General features: G+C 46.5%; 1 protein-coding gene and 1 non-coding gene across 4 annotated transcripts in view; one reads left to right on the plus strand and one right to left on the minus strand.

Moving 5' to 3' along the window:
* Nucleotides 1-10,291: 10,291 nt before the first annotated feature.
* Nucleotides 10,292-10,394, minus strand: LOC119618958 (U6 spliceosomal RNA). Its single transcript, XR_005235302.1, has one exon. It is a non-coding gene; the product is annotated as a U6 spliceosomal RNA (small nuclear RNA).
* Nucleotides 10,395-11,966: 1,572 nt separating this feature from the next.
* MFHAS1 (multifunctional ROCO family signaling regulator 1) overlaps nucleotides 11,967-20,849 on the plus strand; it is a 108,651-nt gene continuing 99,768 nt past the window's right edge. For 2 of the 3 annotated variants that reach the window (XR_005235271.2, XM_073017938.1), the window contains exon 1: nucleotides 12,050-15,522. Coding sequence is in view for 2 of the 3 variants with exons in the window: in XM_073017938.1 (XP_072874039.1) it covers nucleotides 12,525-15,522 (2,998 nt within the window). In the remaining variant the exon portion in view is untranslated. Of the gene's footprint in view, nucleotides 15,523-20,849 lie in introns of all 3 variants that reach the window. The other variant, XM_007961685.3, reaches the window with a different exon arrangement.

The raw sequence follows: 20,849 nt of genomic DNA on the forward strand, positions 1-20,849 counted from the left end.
CCATCTGCTTTGATATAACAATTTTCTTTAATGGACTGTAACTTGTAAACTCATTTCCAGATAAAAATTTCTATGTTAAGATTCTTTGGGTTTTAAAGAAGAGAAACCAATTCAAAGGCACTCTAGCAAAAGTGGGAGATTTATTGTAAGTCTTGAAGGCAGGGAGAGAAGCTAGGATTCAAGAATACCAGTCAAGAAAGCAAAATGTTATTGGAAACCCAAGAAACGTGGCCTCTCATATTTGCCATCTTCTTTCTTGGTGGACAGGCTTTTCTCTGCTCCTAAGTCCCCTTAAGAGTTGGGAGTTGGCTGCTCATGCTTCCAAATTTACCATCTAGGCCCAGAGAAAGACTGGCTTTCCTTCTCTCAACCCCAAGTCCAAATTTCTTGCTTTTTTTTTTGAGATGGAGTCTCGCTTGGTTGTCCAGGCTGGAGTGCGGTGGCGCAATCTCGGCTTACTGCAACCTCCACCTCCTGAGTTCAAGTGATTCTCCTGTCTCAACCTCCCGAGTAGCTGGGATTACTACAGGCACCAGCTACCATGCACAGCTAAATTTTTTTGCATTTTAGTAGAGACGGGGTTTCACCGTGTTGCCCAGGCTGGTCTCGAACTCCTGAGCTCAGGCAATCCACCCGCCTTGGCCTCCCAAAGTGCTAGGATTACAGGCGTGACCAAGTCCAAATTCCTAAGAAAGAGACTTTGGCCCCGTTTCAATTAAGCACCTACCTCAGGTCTAATTATTCGAAGGCAAGGATGTGGGGTCACATGCACAAATGGCTCCTGACAGCCCACTCCTCGGGGAGACACGGAGCAGTTCAAGAACCACTGTGAATTTACACAGATACAAAAAAGCTGTACATGGCACCAACTGTATTTTTAAAATCATGTCCTAGAATCTTTTGTCAGGTTTAATGTTACGCATGAGGATATTTAAAAATAAACTATCCATTTTAAGAACATCATCTGAAAGAAAGTGAACACTAAAATTTAAGAGGAAACCTGAGTTTGATTCCAGTTAAATCCAGTTGCTCTGTAGAGACCCAGCCTGCGACACAGTGACGATAAGCAGCAGGGACATATGATTATGTCCTAAGCTGCTAGGATAAGGCTTCTATAATTTTTCCAAATAATTTTGGAGGAATTTTCATTTAATTGGCACAACATGTTGAACTTGCTAATAAGAACTTATTAAAATAAGCCCAACTGAGAAAAATAATAATGAATTCAATGTTCCAGACTAGAACAAAACCAAACCTCTAGTACATAAACTTAATATTCCAAGTATTGTTTTGAAAATATAAATTAAATGTTAACATCGTTGTGTTCAAGATCCACCAAGGCAATGGAACAATATTATCTTACAGAGAAAGGGAAGGGCTTCCTCAAATTGTTCTTTGATACCAGAGCAGCCACTGTAGTTAGGGGACAAAGAAACCAGACAGAGGGGTCTGTTAGCTACTTCCATCAAATCAGATAATTTTGAAATAGACTGTATCTTGTGAACTTATCAGAGGACCACAGCTTTGGAAGAGCACCTTAATCAATAGTAGATAAATGCTTTATGGTGCGCTTTGAGGGAGAGAACAAAGATAGAAGTCTTCTTAAGTTGTCTCAAGTCCAGGCAGCTTAGCCAGGGCCTTACATAAATATTTGTGGGGTTAGTAATGAACTTATGACCAACGGTGATGCTTACATTATTATACACCATAGTCCCTTTTGGCATTATTTCAAGGACTCTCACTATTTCATAGGATGACATTGAGAGTAGATAGAGAATTAGGTTTTCTTGTTTTGTTTTGCAGAAAAGTTGTTGCTGTAAGAGTCATTGGTATCAGAAATAAATGATAACTTTGGTTTTCCTGGCTTTTAGTAAATACATGGCCTCATAATGTGGATGAAAAAAGTCAAATTCTAAAATATTTGAAGAAATATTGTAATTGGATCCCGATATGAGTGACCATAGTCGGTGACACAGCCCTCAGGAGGTCCTGAGAACATGTGCCCTAGGTGTGGGGCACAGCTTGGTTTATACATTTTTGGGAGACATAAGACATCAATCAAATTCTTTTTTGTTTGTTTTTTTTGAGACGGAGTCTCACTCTGTCGCCCATACTGGAGTGCAGTGGCACGATCTCGGCTCACTGCAACCTCTGCCTCCCGGATTCAAGCGATTCTCCTGCCTCAGCCTCCAGAGTAACTGGGACTACAGGCACGTGCCACCAGGCCTGGCTAATTTTTGTAGTTTTAATAGAGATGAGATTTCATCATGTTGGCCAGGCTGGTCTCAAACTCCTAACCTCAAGTGATCAGCCTACCTCAGCCTCCCAAAGTGCTGGGATTACAGGCATAAGCCACCTCACCCAGCCAATCAAATACATTTAAGATGTACGCTGGTTTGAGGCAGAAAGGCAGGACAACTCAAAGCGGGGCTGGGGCTTCCAGGCTATAGGTAGATTTTAAATTTTTCTGGTTGACAATTTGTTGCATATATCTAAAGACCTAGGATCAATAGAAAGGAAATGTCTGGGTTAAGATAAAGGATTATGGTGACCAAAGTTTTCCCTGTGCAGAGGAAGGCTTCAGGTAGCAGGCTTCACAGGGAATAGACTGTAAATGTTTCTTACCGGACTTTAAAGGGTGCTAGACTCTTTCTTAGTTTATTTGCTCCTGGATCCAGAAAGAGGTCTGGAAAAATGGAAAAGGGATTCTCTGTAGAATGCAGATTTTTCCCTACAAGAGACAACTGTGCAGGACAATTTCAAGGTATGGTAAGGAAATATATTTGGGGTTAAAATATTTTGATTTACTTCCTTGTTATGTGATGTTATGCCAGATTCAGGTTGGAAGGCAGGCCACATTATACAGGGTTAAATATAACCTCTCTGATGAGACTTGATGGTTTGTAGGCCATGACTCCCCAGGCTTAGGGTAGGAATTTGGGCAAGAGAAGAAAAAAAAGTCAAAGTTTAGTCTGTCTTTAATAATAATACTCATTTGGTAGGACTTTTACATTTTCTTTTTTTTTTCCCCCTTAGTTTTTTTTTGAGATAGTCTCTCTGTGTTTCTTAGGCTGGAGTGCAGTGGCATGATCTTGGCTGACTGCAACCTCCACCTCTCGGTTTCAAGCAATTCTTATGCCTCAACCTCCTGAGTAGCTGGGATTACAGGCTCTTGCTATCATGCCCAGCTAATTTTTGTATTTTTTGTAGAGACGAGATTTCGCCATGTTGGCCAGGCTGGTCTCGAACTCCTGACCTGAAGTGACTTACCCACCTTGGCCTCCCAAAGTGCTTGGATTACAGGCATGAGCCACCATGCTAGGCCAGACTTTACGTTTTCAATGCTACGCTTTATGTGTTATGTCATTGTCGACTTTTCTGAAATTTTGGAACTATGATGTTCAAAAAGGAGGGCCCAATATCCCTGAGTCATTTATTTAAAAAGAAGGTACTCGTACATTTATTTTTAAACATGGAAAATATTTCAAAACCTCGTGGGTGGAAGCAAGGTCTTAAACCATTTGTCTCACTGTGACTGCATCTCATTATAGTTCAGACTGGTAACTGAAACTCCACTCCCAGGGCTACACAGCTTATGTTCTGCACACACACAGTTGGAAGGTGGCATGGAAGACGAAAGCACCTGAGCTTCACTCACCATGCCTAGGAGCATGGTTGAGTCTGTGGAGAGTGATGCCTTGCTCTCCCTTTCACTGAGACACCATACAGGCCCCGATATGGTTTGACTGTGTCCTCACCCAACTCTCATCTTGAATTTCCTCGTGTTGTGGGAGGGACCCTGTGGGAGGTAACTGAATCATGGGGGCAGGTCTTTCCCATACTGTTCTTGTGACAGTGAATAAGTCTCATGGTATCTGATGGTTTTATAAAGGGGAGTTCCCCTGCCCAAGCTCTCTATTTTTGCCTGCTGCCATCCACGTAAGGCGTGACTTGCTCCTCCGTGCCTTCTGCCATGATCGTGAAGGCCTCCCCAGTCATGTGGAACTGTGAGTTCATTAAAACTCTTCTTCTTCCCAGTCTCAGGTACGTCTTTACCAGCAGCATGAAAACGGACTAATGCAGGCCCCTTTTGAAAAGCCCCACAATAGAGTGGCTCCCCGTCCAATGCTTGCCTTTAGCAAGAGACACAAAGTAGGGAATGATAGGGGCATCCTCTCTGCAACCCATTCTCCTTCTTCCCTCCTCCTGGACATGCTTCATTTCCAAATGCCAAGTATGCTACAGTTACCTCATGTGTCATGACTATTTCACAGATGTTTTCCATTTATCTTTCACTGGACTAATTTTCCTTGTTTTTCTCAGAAAGAGGATGTTTGCTCCAGAATTGGGTGGGCAGTTGGGGGTTGGGAGGGGACAATGCTACTTCAGGACCCCCAGGAGAAGTTCTGGAATTCTAGGTGACGTCGAGGCAAATCCTTTGGTTTGCAGTGAAATGGCCTGGGTCCTGTGGAATATCTTCAGCTGAAAGTGCTTTCAACGGATGCTAAAAATACATTGCAGTTTATTTTCCCCAGTAGGGAGCATATGTGTTCCCACTTGACCTGGAAACACAAAGAGATCCAATGTTAAATGTAATGTTGCTCATTCCAAGATAAATGAGTTTTCTGGAGAGCAAGGGAAAGAAAAAACAACAGTCGTCTGGGTATAGTTTTGCCTCTGCTCTCTGGAGGAGTCAGTGTCTTGAACACATACTTTATGCTCCATGCTTGTAGTTAAGTGGCAAGTCTCAGGCTTCTTAGCCATTGCTGATCGGAACTGGCTTGCTTTCAAATCAGATGGTGAGTCCAAGGCAGATTTATTAAATTTGGGAAAGAGGGGTGAGGTATATTTTAAATATTTTTTAAATAAAATTTTTAAAAATCCAAACAAAAGAGGTCAGATTCTTTGTACCTAATCGGAGCTTCATAAATTCATCTTCCACCTTTTTTCAAAAAATGAAGTCAAAATATGAAGTCTGAAACATCCTCTAACTGGAGTGTAGATTTACGGACACTGGTATTAAACCGTTTCTGTGTAAAACTAGCAAACTGAACAAACACAGCTGATCTACAACTAGCATAGACATTCTGTTGGTTTCGTGCGGTGACATTTAAGAATAGTTGTTAAGCCCAGTTTTTGTAGTTGGGGATACTTTGTTTAGAGCTTTGGATTGCCCAATATAATATTCTTCAATTTTGTAAGAGCTTAGTTCAATTTCTAGTGAAGACTGGGTGGCAGCCCTGTCTCCAGCTGGTACTTCTTTCCCTCTTCTCTACAGCTTAAAATACACAGTCTGCTTCCAGTCAGTTAAGAACCGATCTCCTCCACCCTCCCGAACCCCCAAGAATTAGCACAGTGATTAAATACATGAATTTTACAGTCTGCCTTGTTTTGAGTGATTTTTGCCATTCAATAGTTCTGCTTTCATTTTTCTCCATCTGTAAATGAGACTAATGGAACCTACTATTCAGGGCTGTTGTGAAGATTAAATGAAATATTGCATGAAAGCACACAGCGCAGTGCCTGGGTGCATAGAAAACTTTTAAGAGATGTTAGCTGTTACGACTGGTGATTATTCTGAGATTTCTCAGTGAGCGATGCCCAGTGGCAGGAGAGAATGCCATGATCACCAAGATCTCCTTTGGCAAAAGTGTTTGATGTCAATTTTTAAGACTTTATTTCTAATTCCCTGCTTTGGACTAAGCCTAACACCTTCCGAAGGGATATCTCTTTCTGGTCGAGTGCAGTGGCTCACATCTGTAATCCCCAGCATGTTGGGAGGCTGAGGCCGGTGGATCACTTGAAGTCAGGAGTTCGAGACCAGCTTGGCCAACATGGTGAAATCCCGTCTCTACTAAAAATACCAAAATTAGCCGGGCTTGATGGTGTGTGCTTGTAGTACCAGCTAGTAGGTAGGCTGAGGCAGGAGATTCGCTTGAACCGGGGAGGCAGATATTGCAATGAACCTAGATCACGGCACTGCACTCCAGCCTGGCCAACAGAGCGAGACTCTGTCTCAAATAAATAAATACATAAATAAATAAATATCTCTTCCTTTTCCTCTTTCTGTTTTTCCCTTGACTTTTTCCACTTCTATCTCCTCCAGAGACAAGCCAAGAAGGGTGTGGCCTAATTAAAATCACACAGGTGAGATTTTCTTAGTTACCTTTAGCCACACAGGAGGAAGCATTATTGTTGCTGTCATTTATTTAAAGCAAAATATGATCTAAAATTACAAGAAAGGAGAAATGTGAGAAGCCCTTTGCCCCTTTTCATGACATAGGCAGCATATCCTCAGCTTCTCCAGACTTCAAGGAGAAAACTCAGTTCATTTTCAAAAACTCAGTTCATTTTCTCATGAGATGTTGTAACCCAGCCCTGGGTCTCATTTGCGTGGAAGGGTTAAGCAATTGCCGACTTTTCTTTCAAGACTAGACAGGTAATTTTCATACTCCAAAGTCCGTTGGAACCTCCAGCTCGTGAATATCCTGTTTTCTAAGGTAGTGAACAGCTAGGCAAATGAAATCAGAACTAAAGTCTACATCAGAACTAAAGCAGCTGAAAAAGTGTTACATTTCCTGGAAGCTGTGCTTTCTGAGCTCCTGAAGGGTAAAGGGAGAGCAAGTTAAAGGGTTTGTTTTAAAGACCAAGTCAGTTAACAAATTGTACTAGCTTCCTAGGATTACCCCAATTTTAAGAACAGAACGTTTCCTATCCTGAGAAACCCCTCAGTCTTGTGCATATTGGAACATTTTGTCACCTTAAAATCAAGACTTGATTAAATTGTGATAGATAAAATTAAAATTCAATGGAAAAGAGCACTCATAGGATTTTCAAAATGCATCTTTAATAGAAATAGAATAATATAAATATAAGTGGAAAAAGCACTGACTAAATGTCCTCCTAAGAAGCCATCGTTATCTAGGCAAATCCTGGCCACTCTGCCCATGTGGTTACAGTGCTTCATTTGGTAGCACTTATTCTAATTGCAAACTTGATCCTTAGAAGGAAATAATTAGCCTTTACAGGGACTCTTTTTGAAAACTCAAACCTTAAAGTGACACCAAATATCCTATAGGCCAAGAAAGGAGAAAGTTTCCAAAGGAAGTTGTTTAACATTTTCAGTGATGGGAGGTCAAGGAAGGAGAAAGGGGGAATTGACATTTTAGAGGGAAAGGCTGATGGCATGGTGGAGATGGAAACCAGTTTGCTGGACTGGTCCAAGGAGGGAGCCAGGGGAGAGGAGTCAGACTAGCACAGACCAATTATGGAAGATATTTGACAGAGAAAGGAAGTAAAGTAGTCAGACAGTAGCTAGGGCATTAGCAAGGTCGAGAGAAATCCGTCAAGATGGAAGAAGGTTGATTGAATATGCTGAAGACAGAGCAAAAGAAACCAGGATGAAAGCTTACTTGGGGCTTGTTGATAGAGCAAAGGACAGGAACAAAGTACTCTTGCCCACCTCCATTCAGACTTTCTTTCTTTTTTTTTTTTTTGAGACACAGTCTCGCTCTGTTGCCCAGGCTGGACTGCAGTGGCATGATCTTGGCTCACTGCGACCTCTGCCTCCTGGGTTCAAGCAATCCTCCTGTCTCAGCCTCCTGAGTAGCTGGTATTACAGGCATGTACCACCATGTCTGGCTAGTTTATTTATTTATTTATTTTTGCATTTTTAATAGAGACGGGGTGTCACCATGTTGGCCAGGCTGGTCTTGAACTCCTGACCTCAAGTGATCCGCCCACCTCTACCTCCCAAAGCGTTGGGATTACAGACGTGAGCCAGCACACACGGCCAATCCAGACTGTTCTTGACAAAAAGATACTTGTCTGGAGCATCTGGGATTCTCCCCTCTAAACAGCCATGTTTTAAGGCCTCACTCTAGACACAACCTCTTTCCATGTAATCTCCACTCCCCTAAATGACTTTGCCCTTGCAGAGAGGGTCTAGATTCTGGGAGAAAGTCAATGTTCATGGAATGTTCTTGCTATCATAAGGCAGCAACGAAAGAGAAAACAATCTAAGAGTCAGAAAACAGGATACATTAAAAGGCTTAACCTGAAAAGGTTTTGGAAAGTTTACAGATCAGATCCATGACACTGGATAGACCTCTAAGGCAAGAAAACTTATAATAGAGTTCCACTTCTCCAAACAATGTTGTTGTTGTTTTTGCTTTTAGAAAAACCCTACCATTCGCAGGACCACGCTTATCCTTTGCAGGGCCTGGGGAAAGGGTGCACGTGAAGGCCCACATGCCACATGCCTAAATATCTAAATGTGTCACATCACTCTGACAGATGTGGCACACTCACACTCCTCGCCCTAGCCTGGGTTTCATCCAGCACAGAGAAGAAATTTCGTAGGCACACAGCTGAGGTCAAGCTGCTGCACAACCCCCAGGCCCAGGAATGCCCACCTCAACAACTTCTTTTGAATGACTGTGAGAGACTCCCCATAGTCCCCATCCAGGCTTGACGCTATTTGCATTGGGAATTCAGGGTCCTCCATACCATGTGTGTTCTAGAAGGTGGAGGGGATACACCCCCTTGGCCCATCAGAAACTTAAGCACAAGGGCTACAGCATGGTGAGAGGAGGTCCAGGTTAGGTGCCCACGGCAGGAGTCCTTGCCTGGGTTGATACCTGGGAGGATCACTTGGGCACAGGAGTTTGAGACCAGCCCGGGTAACATAACCAGACCCTGCCTCAGTGAAAAAACAAAAAAGATGATACTTTCATGAATCATTTCTTTCTTTTTTTTTTTTCTTTCTGAGATGGAGTCTTGCTCTGTTGCCCAGGCTGGAGTGCAGTGGGGCTAGAGTGCAGTGGCATGATCATGGCTCACTGCAACTTTGCCTTCAAAGTCCAAGTGATTCTCCTGCCTCAGCCTCATGTGTAGCTGGGACTATAGGCGCCCACCACCACGCCCAGCTAATTTTTGTATTTTTAGTAGAGACGAGGTTTCACCATGTTGACCAGGCTGGTCTCGAACTCCCGACCTCATGATCCACCCACCTCGGCCTCCCAAACTGCTGGGATTACAGGTGTGAGCCACTGCACCCAGCCCATGAATCATTTCTATAGTTCTTTACGAAGCAGTTTCTTTGAAAGTGGAAAGCACAAAGAAAAAAATTTTTAAAGCTATATGGAACACGATATCTTTTCATAGAGTTTTCTTTTATCATTGAGTTATCTTTTATCATTTGACTTTCTAGTTTTTAGCATACTGACTTTCTTTTGTTGTGTTGTGTTGTGTTGTATTTTGAGACAGAGTCTCACTCTGTTTCCCAGGCTGGAGTGCAGTGGTACAGTCTTGGCTCACTGCAGCCTCCACTTCCCAGGCTCAAGTGACCTTCCCACCTCAGCCTCCTGAGTAGCTGGGACTACAGGTGTGAGCCACCATGCCCTACTCATTTTTGTAATTTTTGTAGAGATGACGTCTTGCCTTGTTGCACAGGCTGGTCTCGAACTCCTGAACTCAAATGATCTGCTCGCTTCAGCCTCTGAAGTGCTGGGATTACAGGCATATGCCCCTGTGCCCGTCCACATGCTGACTTTCAAATAATTCATAGACAAGAATTCTTACAAGGGTTCCTACCATATTGACTGCAGCAGCTGACGGGCTCACAAAAAATTGCCCCCCTCAGCAGACTTATTCACACCCGGCTTTGAGGTTTCAGTGTGGGCCGAGGCCCTAGCGCAGGGTCCTATCCAGTTCTTTTTATCACATAAAGCAAATTATAGATGATCTCCTGACAAAGGAAGAGTACAGTTTTCCAAGGACATTTAAAATGGAAGTATAAGCTGGTCAGGGTGGCTCATGCCTATAATCCCAGCTACTCAGGAGGCAGAGGCAAGAGGACTGCTTGAGCCCAGGAGTTTGAGTCCAGTTTGGGCAACAAAGCAAGACCGCATCTCCAAAAAAAAAAAAAGAAAGGAAGAAAGAAAGGAAAGTATAATTTTCTTTAGAGACAAAGTTTCACTCTGTCACCCAGGCTGAAGTGCAGTGGTGTGATCTTGGCTCACTGCAACCTCCGGCTTCTGGTTTCAAGCAACTCTCGTGCCTCAGCCTCCTGAGTAGCTGGGGGAGCTACAGGTACACACCACCATGCCTGGTTAATTTTTGTATTTTTAGCAGAGACAGGGTTTTGACATGTTGACCAGGCTGGTCTCGAGCTCCCAACCTCAAGTGATCCACCACCTCAGCCTCCCAAAGTGCTGAGATTACAGGCATGAGCCACCATGTCCAGCCATTTTTCTTTTTTAAAATAATTTTTTAAATAAAAATATTATTTAAAAAATGAACACCATGAATTGCATGTCATCTTTGCACAGGGGCCATACTTAATCCTGTCTATATTATTCCAATTTTAGTATATGTGCGGCTGAAGCAAGCACAATTTTCATTTTTTCAATTGATTCCAGCTTCTGCAGAAGAAAGTATAATTTTCTGATGGCTTCTAAAGAGGAACAGTTAGCAGTTATTGAGATATAATCATATAAGGTGGTGTAGGATGGTGATGTGATGCCTACTCGTCTCCTTACCCAGGCTGAGTTCAATTTTGTGTTAGAAGGAGCTGCAGGATGGAGAATTTGGGGTCTGGCTCAAGAACAGTGTGAGTACAGGTGATAATCACAGGGGAATACATTGCACATGGGGAGTTAGCAGTCCTGCCTCTACCTTGCTGGCTGATTGAGAAGTCACTTTGAGCCCATTTCCTCCTCTGTGGGGGGAAAAAAAAGGTCAGCCTAGATAAAACAGAATATTTCTTGTAAATTTCTGACTGTCTATGGGAGCCATTTGAACTCTTGGGAAGTCCTTCCGAGTGAACACAGATCAGCTCTCACTGTTCACTTACTCACAACCCTCCTTTAGGCTGGCGGGTCACCTGCTCAAAAGCCTTCCCCAGGGGGGTTAAAACCTGTGTTTTAGTAGGTTTGATACGGGTGGGCTGAGGGAGATCCTCTAACGCCAGTGCGACCTTGACCCCAGCCAATGTCCAGGCTCTTGACACTATCCAGAGAACGAGTTCAAAGACAACTCAGAAAATAGTGACAACATGGAGATTTATTGCAAAGAGAAAAGTACACACTCAGGAAAAAGGATTGTGGGTGTACTCAAGAGAGGGTCACGCAAACGGGGCTTGGGGCTGCTACCTCTATGGGTTTCTTTAACCAAGGGGTGAAATACTCATGAAAATTCCTGGAAAAGTGTGGAGATTTTTCGGGACTGTGGTGCCACCCATTTTTACTTCAAATATGGGTGTCCCCGGAACTGTCATGGTACTGGTGTGATTTAGGATGTTAAAGAGCATATAATGAAGTCTTAGGAGAAACCTAAGTCAAATCCAGGACCACGTTGCGTCCAGCCAGTCTTAGCCCGCCTGGCGCACACCTTGGTTTTCCGGGTCTTATCAGCCCATAGACTCTAGTCAAGTGAAACTGCTGCCTGGAATGTTTTTTCTCCTGTGACCGCCCTGCATTACTCCTGTCTCATGCTCGACACGAAATAGGGCCTCAGGAAATAGTTACCAAATGAATGAATGGTTGCCTATTCTGCTTTTGTTTAACCACACTCTTGTCTTCAGCTCCTTTGGCGATACCCAGGGCCCCCGAGTTCTGCCAGTTCCACTACGGCATGGATGCAGGGCGAGTGGCAGGTGAGCAGGTAAAGGATGAGTAAGGGAAGCCGGCAAATCCGACGCATTAGAGAACAAGAAAAAGAAATCCTTAGAGACTGGGGGCCAACAAAGAGCCAGGCGCAGGCGAACCCACAACGAGAACCCCGAAGCCCCACATCCACTGCGGGGACGACCACCCCCCTCAGCGCGGTCCCGGGAGCAGTCCCGCCCCCCGCCCTGCGCCCCCAACCCCGCACCCGGCGCCCTCCGCAGCTCCCGCCCCCGGGGCGGTGCCGGGAAAACGCGGCGCCTCCGCCGGTCACGTGGGGGCCGCTCCGGCGGGCGGCGCTGCCGCTTCCCAATCGCGCCCTCCCAGCGCCGGGGACGCGGCGCCCGCGCTCCCGCCCGAGCCCGGGGAAACCGAGACAAGGAGGCGCCGCCGCCCCCTCCCCGCGGCTGCGCCCCGGCCCTGCGCCCGCAGCATGCCCGCCGCCGGGCCGAGCGCCGCCCTCCCCCAGGAGCTCGAGGAGGCGACGCCGCTGCCGGCCGCGGGGCCGCGGTTGCGAGGGTAGCGGGGCCGGAGCCGGGCACCCCGAGGCGCCGCGCGGCAGGCGGTGAGGGAGGAGGAGCAGGCATCCTCCGCGGCGCGCGGGCGGCGGCCCTGCTGCCCGGCGCGCCCATGGCCCGGCCGCAGGGAGAATGCGAGCTGCCCTGCACGCGCTCGGCGCCCCCCAGAGCCGCTCGCGTAGCCGCTGCCGCCGCCGCCCCCCAGCCGCGGGCGCTCGGCCACTGGCTGCGCTAGGACCCGCGGCCGCTGGCCGCCAAGAGCGGGAGGGCCCGGGGCGCGGCGCGGCATGTAGCTGCGGGCTCCCGCTACCGCGTGAGGCTGTCGGCCCGGGGCCCCGCCATGGCTGGGATGGACAGTGGCAACCTGAAGACGGCGAGGCTGTGGCGGGACGCCGCCCTGCGTGCCAGGAAGCTGCGGAGCAACCTGCGCCAGCTCACGCTCAGCGCCGCCGGGGCCTGCCCCGGGGCCGGGGCCGACGCGCTCGAGTCCCCCGCCTCCCCCCAGCTCGTGCTGCCGGCCAACCTCGGAGACATTGAGGCGCTGAACCTGGGGAACAACGGCCTGGAGGAGGTACCCGAGGGGCTGGGGTCGGCGCTGGGCAGCCTGCGCGTCCTGGTCCTGCGCAGGAACCGCTTCGCCCGGCTGCCCCCGGCAGTGGCCGAGCTCGGCCACCACCTCACCGAGCTGGACGTGAGCCATAACCGGCTGACCGCCCTGGGCGCGGAGGTGGTGAGTGCTCTGAGGGAGCTGCGGAAGCTCAACCTCAGCCACAACCAGCTGTCCGCTCTGCCCGCCCAGCTGGGCGCTCTCGCCCACCTGGAGGAGCTGGACGTCAGCTTTAACCGGCTGACGCACCTGCCCGACTCCCTCTCCTGCCTCTCCCGCCTGCGCACCCTGGACGTGGATCACAACCAGCTCACTGCCTTCCCCCGACAGCTGCTGCAGCTGGCGGCCCTGGAGGAGCTGGACGTGTCCAGCAACCGACTGCGAGGCCTGCCTGAGGATATCAGTGCCCTGTGTGCCCTCAAGATTCTCTGGCTGAGTGGGGCTGAGCTTGGCACGCTGCCCGCCGGCTTCTGCGAGCTGGCCAGTTTGGAGAGCCTCATGCTAGACAACAACGGACTGCAGGCTCTGCCCGCCCAGTTCAGCCGCCTGCAGCGGCTCAAAATGCTCAACCTCTCTTCCAACCTCTTGGAGGAGTTCCCTGCCGCGCTGCTGCCCCTGGCTGGTCTGGAGGAGCTCTATCTTAGTCGCAACCAGCTCACCTCGGTGCCATCCCTTATCTCGGGCCTGGGCCGGCTTCTCACCCTGTGGCTGGATAATAACCGCATCCGTTACCTGCCGGACTCCATCGTGGAGCTGACGGGCCTGGAGGAGCTCGTGCTGCAGGGGAACCAGATCGCGGTGCTGCCCGACAACTTTGGCCAGCTCTCCCGGGTGGGCTTGTGGAAGATCAAGGACAACCCACTGATCCAGCCACCCTACGAGGTCTGCATGAAGGGGATCCCCTACATCGCAGCCTACCAGAAGGAACTGGCTCATTCCCAGCCGGCAGTGCAGCCCCGGCTCAAGCTGCTCCTGATGGGGCATAAGGCTGCAGGAAAGACTTTGCTGCGCCACTGCCTCACTGAGGAGAGAGTGGAGGGATGTCCAGGAGGAGGGGACAAGGAGAAGTGCTACCCACCATCACCTCCCCCTGTGAGCAAGGGCATCGAGGTGACCAGCTGGACGGCCGATGCCTCCCGGGGACTGCGGTTCGTCGTGTATGACTTAGCTGGGGATGAAAGTTACGAGGTGATCCAGCCCTTCTTCCTGTCCCCAGGCGCCCTATACGTGCTGGTGGTCAACTTGGCCACCTATGAGCCTCGCCGCTTTCCCACCACCGTGGGCTCCTTCTTGCATCGGGTCGGGGCGAGAGTGCCCCACGCGGTAGTGTGCATCGTGGGCACCCACGCGGACCTGTGCGGAGAGCGCGAGCTGGAGGAGAAGTGTCTGGACATTCACCGCCAGATCGCCCTGCAGGAGAAGCACGACGCGGAGGGGCTGAGCCGCTTGGCCCAGGTGGTGGATGAGGCACTGGCCCGGGACTTTGAGCTACGCTCTGCCAGCCCCCACGCAGCGTACTACGGCGTTTCCGACAAGAACCTTCGACGGCGCAAGGCCCATTTTCAGTACCTGCTCAACCACCGGCTGCAGATCCTCTCCCCGGTGTTGCCTGTTAGCTGCAGGGACCCGCGCCACTTACAACGCCTTCGGGACAAGTTGCTGTCAGTTGCTGAGCACCGAGAAATCTTCCCCAACTTACACAGAGTACTGCCTCGATCCTGGCAGGTGCTGGAGGAACTGCATTTCCAGCCACCTCAGGCCCAGAGACTGTGGCTAAGCTGGTGGGACTCGGCGCGCCTGGGCCTGCAGGCGGGTCTGACCGAGGACCGACTGCAGAGTGCCCTCTCCTACCTGCATGAGAGCGGCAAGCTACTCTACTTTGAGGACAGTCCGGCCCTCAAGGAGCACGTCTTCCACAACCTCACCCGCCTCATCGACATCCTCAATGTCTTCTTCCAGAGGGATCCCTCCTTGCTGCTGCATAAGCTGCTCCTAGGGACCAGTGGAGAGGGCAAGGCGGAGGGGGAAAGCTCCCCGCCCCTGGCGCTGCCCACCCCGAGCCAGGAACTGCTCCGGGCCACCCAGCTCCATCAATATGTGGAGGGCTTTCTGTTGCACGGGCTCATGCCAGCTCATGTCATTCGGTTGCTGCTTAAGCCTCATGTCCAGGCCCAGCAGGACTTGCAGCTGTTGCTGGAGCTGCTGGAGAAGATGGGACTCTGTTACTGCCTCAATAAACCCAAGGGCAAGCCTTTGAATGGGTCCACAGCTTGGTACAAGTTCCCATGCTATGTGCAGAACGAGGTGCCCCATGCAGAAGCCTGGATTAATGGGACCAACCTAGCTGGGCAGTCTTTTGTGGCTGAGCAGTTGCAGATTGAATATAGCTTTCCTTTTACCTTTCCACCTGGGTTGTTTGCACGGTACAGTGTGCAGATCAACAGCCACGTGGTGCACAGGTCGGATGGTAAATTTCAGATCTTTGCCTATAGAGGGAAAGTTCCTGTGGTGGTGAGTTACAGACCTGCCAAGGGAGTTCTGCAGCCAGACACCCTGTCCATTGCTAGCCATGCCTCACTACCAAATATATGGACCGCATGGCAAGCCATAACCCCCTTGGTAGAGGAACTGAATGTCCTACTTCAGGAATGGCCTGGACTGCACTACACCGTGCACATTCTCTGTTCTAAGTGCCTTAAGAGAGGATCGCCCAACCCACATGCTTTTCCAGGTAAGCGGAGAGAGGGAAGGGGTTCTTGAAGATACTTGGTTCTCATTTGGCTTATGTTTATTTAACTTCATGGGTTCTCCAGGAAAGCTGCATAAGGAAAACAGGGAGATTTGGAGACGAGCAAAAGGCAATAAGTACCTGAGCATTATGAAATGCAGGCACAAGTGTCATCCTCTCCTAATAGACTCGGACTTCCCAAATGGGTTTCAGTCACAACATTTGCCATCTCCTTTCCCCTCTTGTCGACGTAGCCCACATTTGGTAGAAGGAAATTTCAGGTGATTGAACAGATGCTGAGCAGTGTCTGATGTTAGCTGCTTACTGAGGCTTGGCTAAAGTGTTTATTAGACACATCTCGAAGGGGTAGATGAGTTTGAGTTTCAAGTGTCCGGTGTCACAACTTTTTAAAAAACTTAGATGTTTGTGGGTACCTAGGTGTGTATATTTATGGGGTCCGTGAGATGTTCGATACAGGCTTGCAATGCATAGAAATCACATCATGGAAAATGGGGTTATCCATTGCCTCAAGCATTTAAGCACTCTGCTTACATTCAGAGTGTGTAATTAGAAAGTAAAAATTACTGCTCACTTTTCTTAAGAAATTCCAGAGAAGATCTTTTGTAATTGGAGTGAACGATGGATGACTAAAAACAAAAATTTCAGACTGTAATGCATGACTAAATCCTGGGGCTGCTCCTCGCCTCCGCCCACTCGGGCATGGAAGATAGATGACTGAAATCTTTGAGGGGCGTTTCCTCGGGAATTTCCTGGCAATTTCGAGTTTTATAGATGTCTTAAGGTTTGGTTTTTGGTAAGTGTTAAGCAAATGAAGCTTTCTGGGTGCTTAATAATTGAGATGGAAGGGACACAAAGCTAAGAGTTTTCTGGGGAGTGTTTTCCAGTAGGCTTTTTTTTTTGTTTTCTTTTTTAAGCCATCATAAGCAAGTGGAAGAATTCCAGGACTAGTTGTCTGGTATTTTTTTTGAAGTTCTTTTTTTTTTTTTTTTTTCCTTAGAGCAGTTTTAAGTTTATAGCAAAACTGAACAGAAGGTACAGAGATTTCCTATATATCCCCTTCCCCACAAGTGTAGCTTCACCAACATCAACATCTCCCGCCAGAGCGGTACATTTGTTTCAGTTGATAAACCTGCAGTGACACATCAGTATCAGCCAAAGTTCATAGTTTACACAGGGTTTACTCTTTGTGTTGGGCATTCTGTGGGTTTGGACAAATGTCCATTGACCTGTATCCCCCATTATAGTATCATACAGAGTAGTTTTACTGCCTTAAAAATCCTCTGTCCTCTGCCAATTCATTCCCCTCGACCCTGGCAACCACAGATCTTTTTACTGTCTCCATAAGTTTTGCCTTTTACTTGTATGGGATTTTTTTTTTTTTTTTTTTGAGCCTGGTTAATTGGTATCTAACTAGTTTTTAGTTGGGAGCACATCCATTTCCTCATCCTTTGTAGTTCTTTAAACAACTCTTTTTGTTGTTGTTGTTGTTGTGTGTTGTTTTTTGTGGAGCAGACTTGGTTAACAACATTCCAAGTGTCCTCCAAGCACAAACCAGACAGAACAATAGCATCCTTACACGTTTCTCACCTGGGTCCTCACCCCCAGGGGACATGGAGGGGTGACGAAATGGAAGACTGCGTCCCACTCTGATCTTTGTCCTGGTCAGAGGGGGACAACAAGAATGCAGCTGGTAATAGTATCAGGAAGGAATTGAATACCAATATTTCCGAAGGTGACATCTTTCCGTTGCCCTAGATCTAGGTTGAATTTAATTCTTCAGCATGAAAAAAGCCACTGTATTCAGTTACCAGTCAACTGAGCCGTCCATTCTGTATGTTTATCTGGAATCTTGTCACACTCCATGACTTGGTAGACTCTTCAGTTTGTTTTATATTTGTCCATGTGTGTTATTCATGGAAGCAAGATACTTCTTTATTGTGATACCAAATTGAATAAAGTGACTGGGAGTTACACATTCACAGGGTAGTGGACTGAAGGAGCTACCTGAAGCCATTCTTAAACCAAAGTAATTAAAACGAATGTTACTTACAACAAAAGGAGAGACGTAGGTTATTGAGCAAGTAAAGATCTTCTAAGAACTTCGAGGAGTAAGAAATGAGACTGGAGGTTTTTGTTGTTTGTTTTCTAACCTCAGCTCTTTATGTTTGATTTTTACCAGTCATAAATTCCACAGACAAGCTTGTACTGAGATGCAGAAACAAACCCCTTGTCTTGTTGTTTTGTCTATTTGCCTTTCAAATGAGGCACACCTGGTTTGGCAATCCAGGCTATAAGGAAGAGATTTTTTTTCAACGTGGAAAACAAATGATTGAAAAAGTGTAAAATTATATATTGAATAGGAATAAATCATCAGTTGTTTGTAGAACACAGTTATAAAATATATACATACAAGTATTGGTAAATATTTTTGTCTTATTTATAGTCTTTTTGGTTTTTTTTTTGAATTGTGTTGTTTTTCAAAAGTAGCAAAGGGCATAGAAGAGTAGAACAGATGATTATAGTACATTTTTCATTACATTAAGAAGATGGAAAAAACATTTTCCTCTTATGTATTTTTCTCTGATTGCCATCATTTGTTAGTAATTGTTACAGTTGCAAAAGACTTGGTAAGAGTTAAAATAATGAGTTGGAAATAAAAGCTAGATGTAGGAACAGAATTATGTTGAGTGTTTAAGTAGAGCATACATTAAAAATAGATTCATTGAATACGTAGATTATTAAAATATGTATTAATTCAGCAGAAACCCTTTGAATCTATTGGTAGCCTTTGTCTTTTCGTGTTTTTCTGTTTGTTTTTTGAGATGGAGTCTTGCTCTCTTGCCCAGGTTGGAGTGCAGTGGCGTGATCTTGGCTCACTGCGACCTCCACCTCTTGGATTCAAGCGATTCTCCTGCCTCAGCCTCCCAGGTAGCTGGGATTAGAGGCATGTGCCACCACACCCAGCTAATTTTTGTGTTTTTAGTAGAGACGGGGGTTTCACCGGGTTGCCCAGCTGATCTTGAACTCCTGACCTCAGGTGATCCACCCACCTCAGTCTCCCAAAGTGCTTGGATTATAGGCATGAGCCACTACGCTTGGCCACCTTTGTCTTTTTAAGAAGTCATTTTGCTTTTGGGGACATTAAAAATTGGTTACTTTTATGTTTTATAAAAGTGTCAAGTTGTCCTATAAACTTTAACAATTTTATATGCAATGCTGATTAAGTTGGACTTTGAATTTTCTTGGGATGTTAAAGTAAGAGTAAATAGTAAATTACTGTCTCCCTTGATTTTATACAGAAAAAAGTAAATTTGCACTAATATCTTTTAAAATATTTTTATGTGAACAGTCTATTTTGACCTTGTCCTATTGGATTTTCTGGTCTGAGCTGCCCTACGGTAGTTGACCATAGGAAGTATAATGATAAATTTCTTTTTCTTATTTTGGTTTATACAAGAAAAGTAATGGGCAGTGTACGGTGACTCACAGCTGTAATCCTGTTGCTTTGGGAGGCTGAGGCAGGAGGATCACTTGAGTCCAGGGGTTCGAGACCAGCCTGGGCAATGTAGCCAGACTCCGTCTCTACAAAAAAAAAAAAAAAAAAAATGAGCTGAGCGTGCACACTTGTGGTCCCAGCTAGTCCAGAGGCTGAGGTGGGACAATCACTTGAGCATGGGAGTTTGAGGCTGCGGTGAGCTTTGCACTCTGATCCTGTCTCTTTAAAAAAAAAAAAAAAAAAAGAAAGGATTGGAAAACGCACAGCCAGCAATCACTAGTTTCAAAGTTTTTTGTAAAAATAAATCAGATTGTCAGAGAGATGACCTATATTTGTCTTATTTAAAATAGGTAATCTGATAACATGATTATCTTTTAAGACATCTTATTTAAGACAAATGGGTTGAGTGACAGGAGATTCTTTTGGAAACTCAGAGATGGCCTGTGATGAAGCCTAAATGTCACTGTGAAAGCCTTGACCTGCTTTCTCCATCCTGGCCACCATCCCAGCCTGATCAACCCGGTGAAACCCCATCTCTACAAAAAATACAAAAAAATTAGCTGGGCGTGGTGGCTACTGGGAAGAATGAGGCATGAGAATCCTTTGAACTTGGGAGGCAGAGGTTGCAGTGAGCTGAGACTGTGCCACTGCACCCCAGCCTGGGCGACAGAGCAAGACCCTGTCTCCAAAAAGAAAGTCTTTACCTGCTTCCTGCAGATACCCTTTCATTTTTGCAGACTTGCTGCTTGTAGCAGGTAGCCAGGATTCCCCTCCTTTTGCTGTTTTCCTTCTCATTACTTGGTCCTGTGTACTTGTCTTAGAGCAAGTTTCTTCTTGTGGGGTATTTGCTTATGCTTTTATTCTGTTCTACCAGTATGACCTCTAAACTCGAAAAATTGATACTGTTGAAGTTGAGCGATGATATATTAGGATGCGGTGGTTAGAACATAGGCCTGCAGCAAGATTCGAGTGCTTTGATATTCCTTTTAAGCAGATGAGTGAATATTGTGTGTTGTTGAATTGGAAGAGTGTGTCTTAGTGAGTCGAACTTGCATTGACTGCAGATTTTCACTAAATATCCTACTCTCCAAATTATTTAAGGTCATTTTAAAAAATAATGAGAAAGCAATCCAAATCAGTAGATAGAATTAGTTCTGTGGCTTTCTTTAGCTTTACTGTCTTTCATTTACTTAGTAACTTGATGCCTTTCTAGATCTCCTGCCAGATGTGTTCTGTCCTTCAGTTTCTTGCAGACGGAGTGTACCTCTCCGACAACACTCAGCATATTTGACTTGTTTTGTTGGTGTTTGGGTGTGTCATGATATCGCTTTGATTAGGTTGTTCACTTGCTGCTTCTGAGCCAGAGACACACCCCAGACTTTGTAGCCTCTTCAGAACCTCTCAGATGTTTGCTGAATGATAGTTTGGTCTTTTGTGAGAAATACCTTTTTTTTCTTTTGAGACAGGGTCTCTGTCACCGAGGTTGGAGTGCACTGGGGCAATAATGACGTACTGCAGCCTCGATCTCTTGGGCTCAGGTGATGATCTTCCTACCTCAGTCTCCTGAGTAGCTGGGACTCCAGAAGTACCCTACAATGCCTGGCTAATTTTTATGTGTGTGTTTTTTTTTTTTTTTTTGTAGAGATGGTGTTTCACTGTGTTGCTCAGGCTGGTCTCAAAGTCTACGTGCCTCATCCTCCCAAAGTGCTGGGATTATAGGCATGAGCCACCATGCCCGGCTTGAGAACTGTCTCTTTTTCTTTGTTATTCACACACTCAGTGAAAATCCCAGGTAGTACTGTAACGATTATCT

The sequence above is a fragment of the Chlorocebus sabaeus genome, chromosome 8, assembly GCF_047675955.1.
Source record: "Chlorocebus sabaeus isolate Y175 chromosome 8, mChlSab1.0.hap1, whole genome shotgun sequence".
Lineage (NCBI taxonomy): Eukaryota > Metazoa > Chordata > Mammalia > Primates > Cercopithecidae > Chlorocebus > Chlorocebus sabaeus.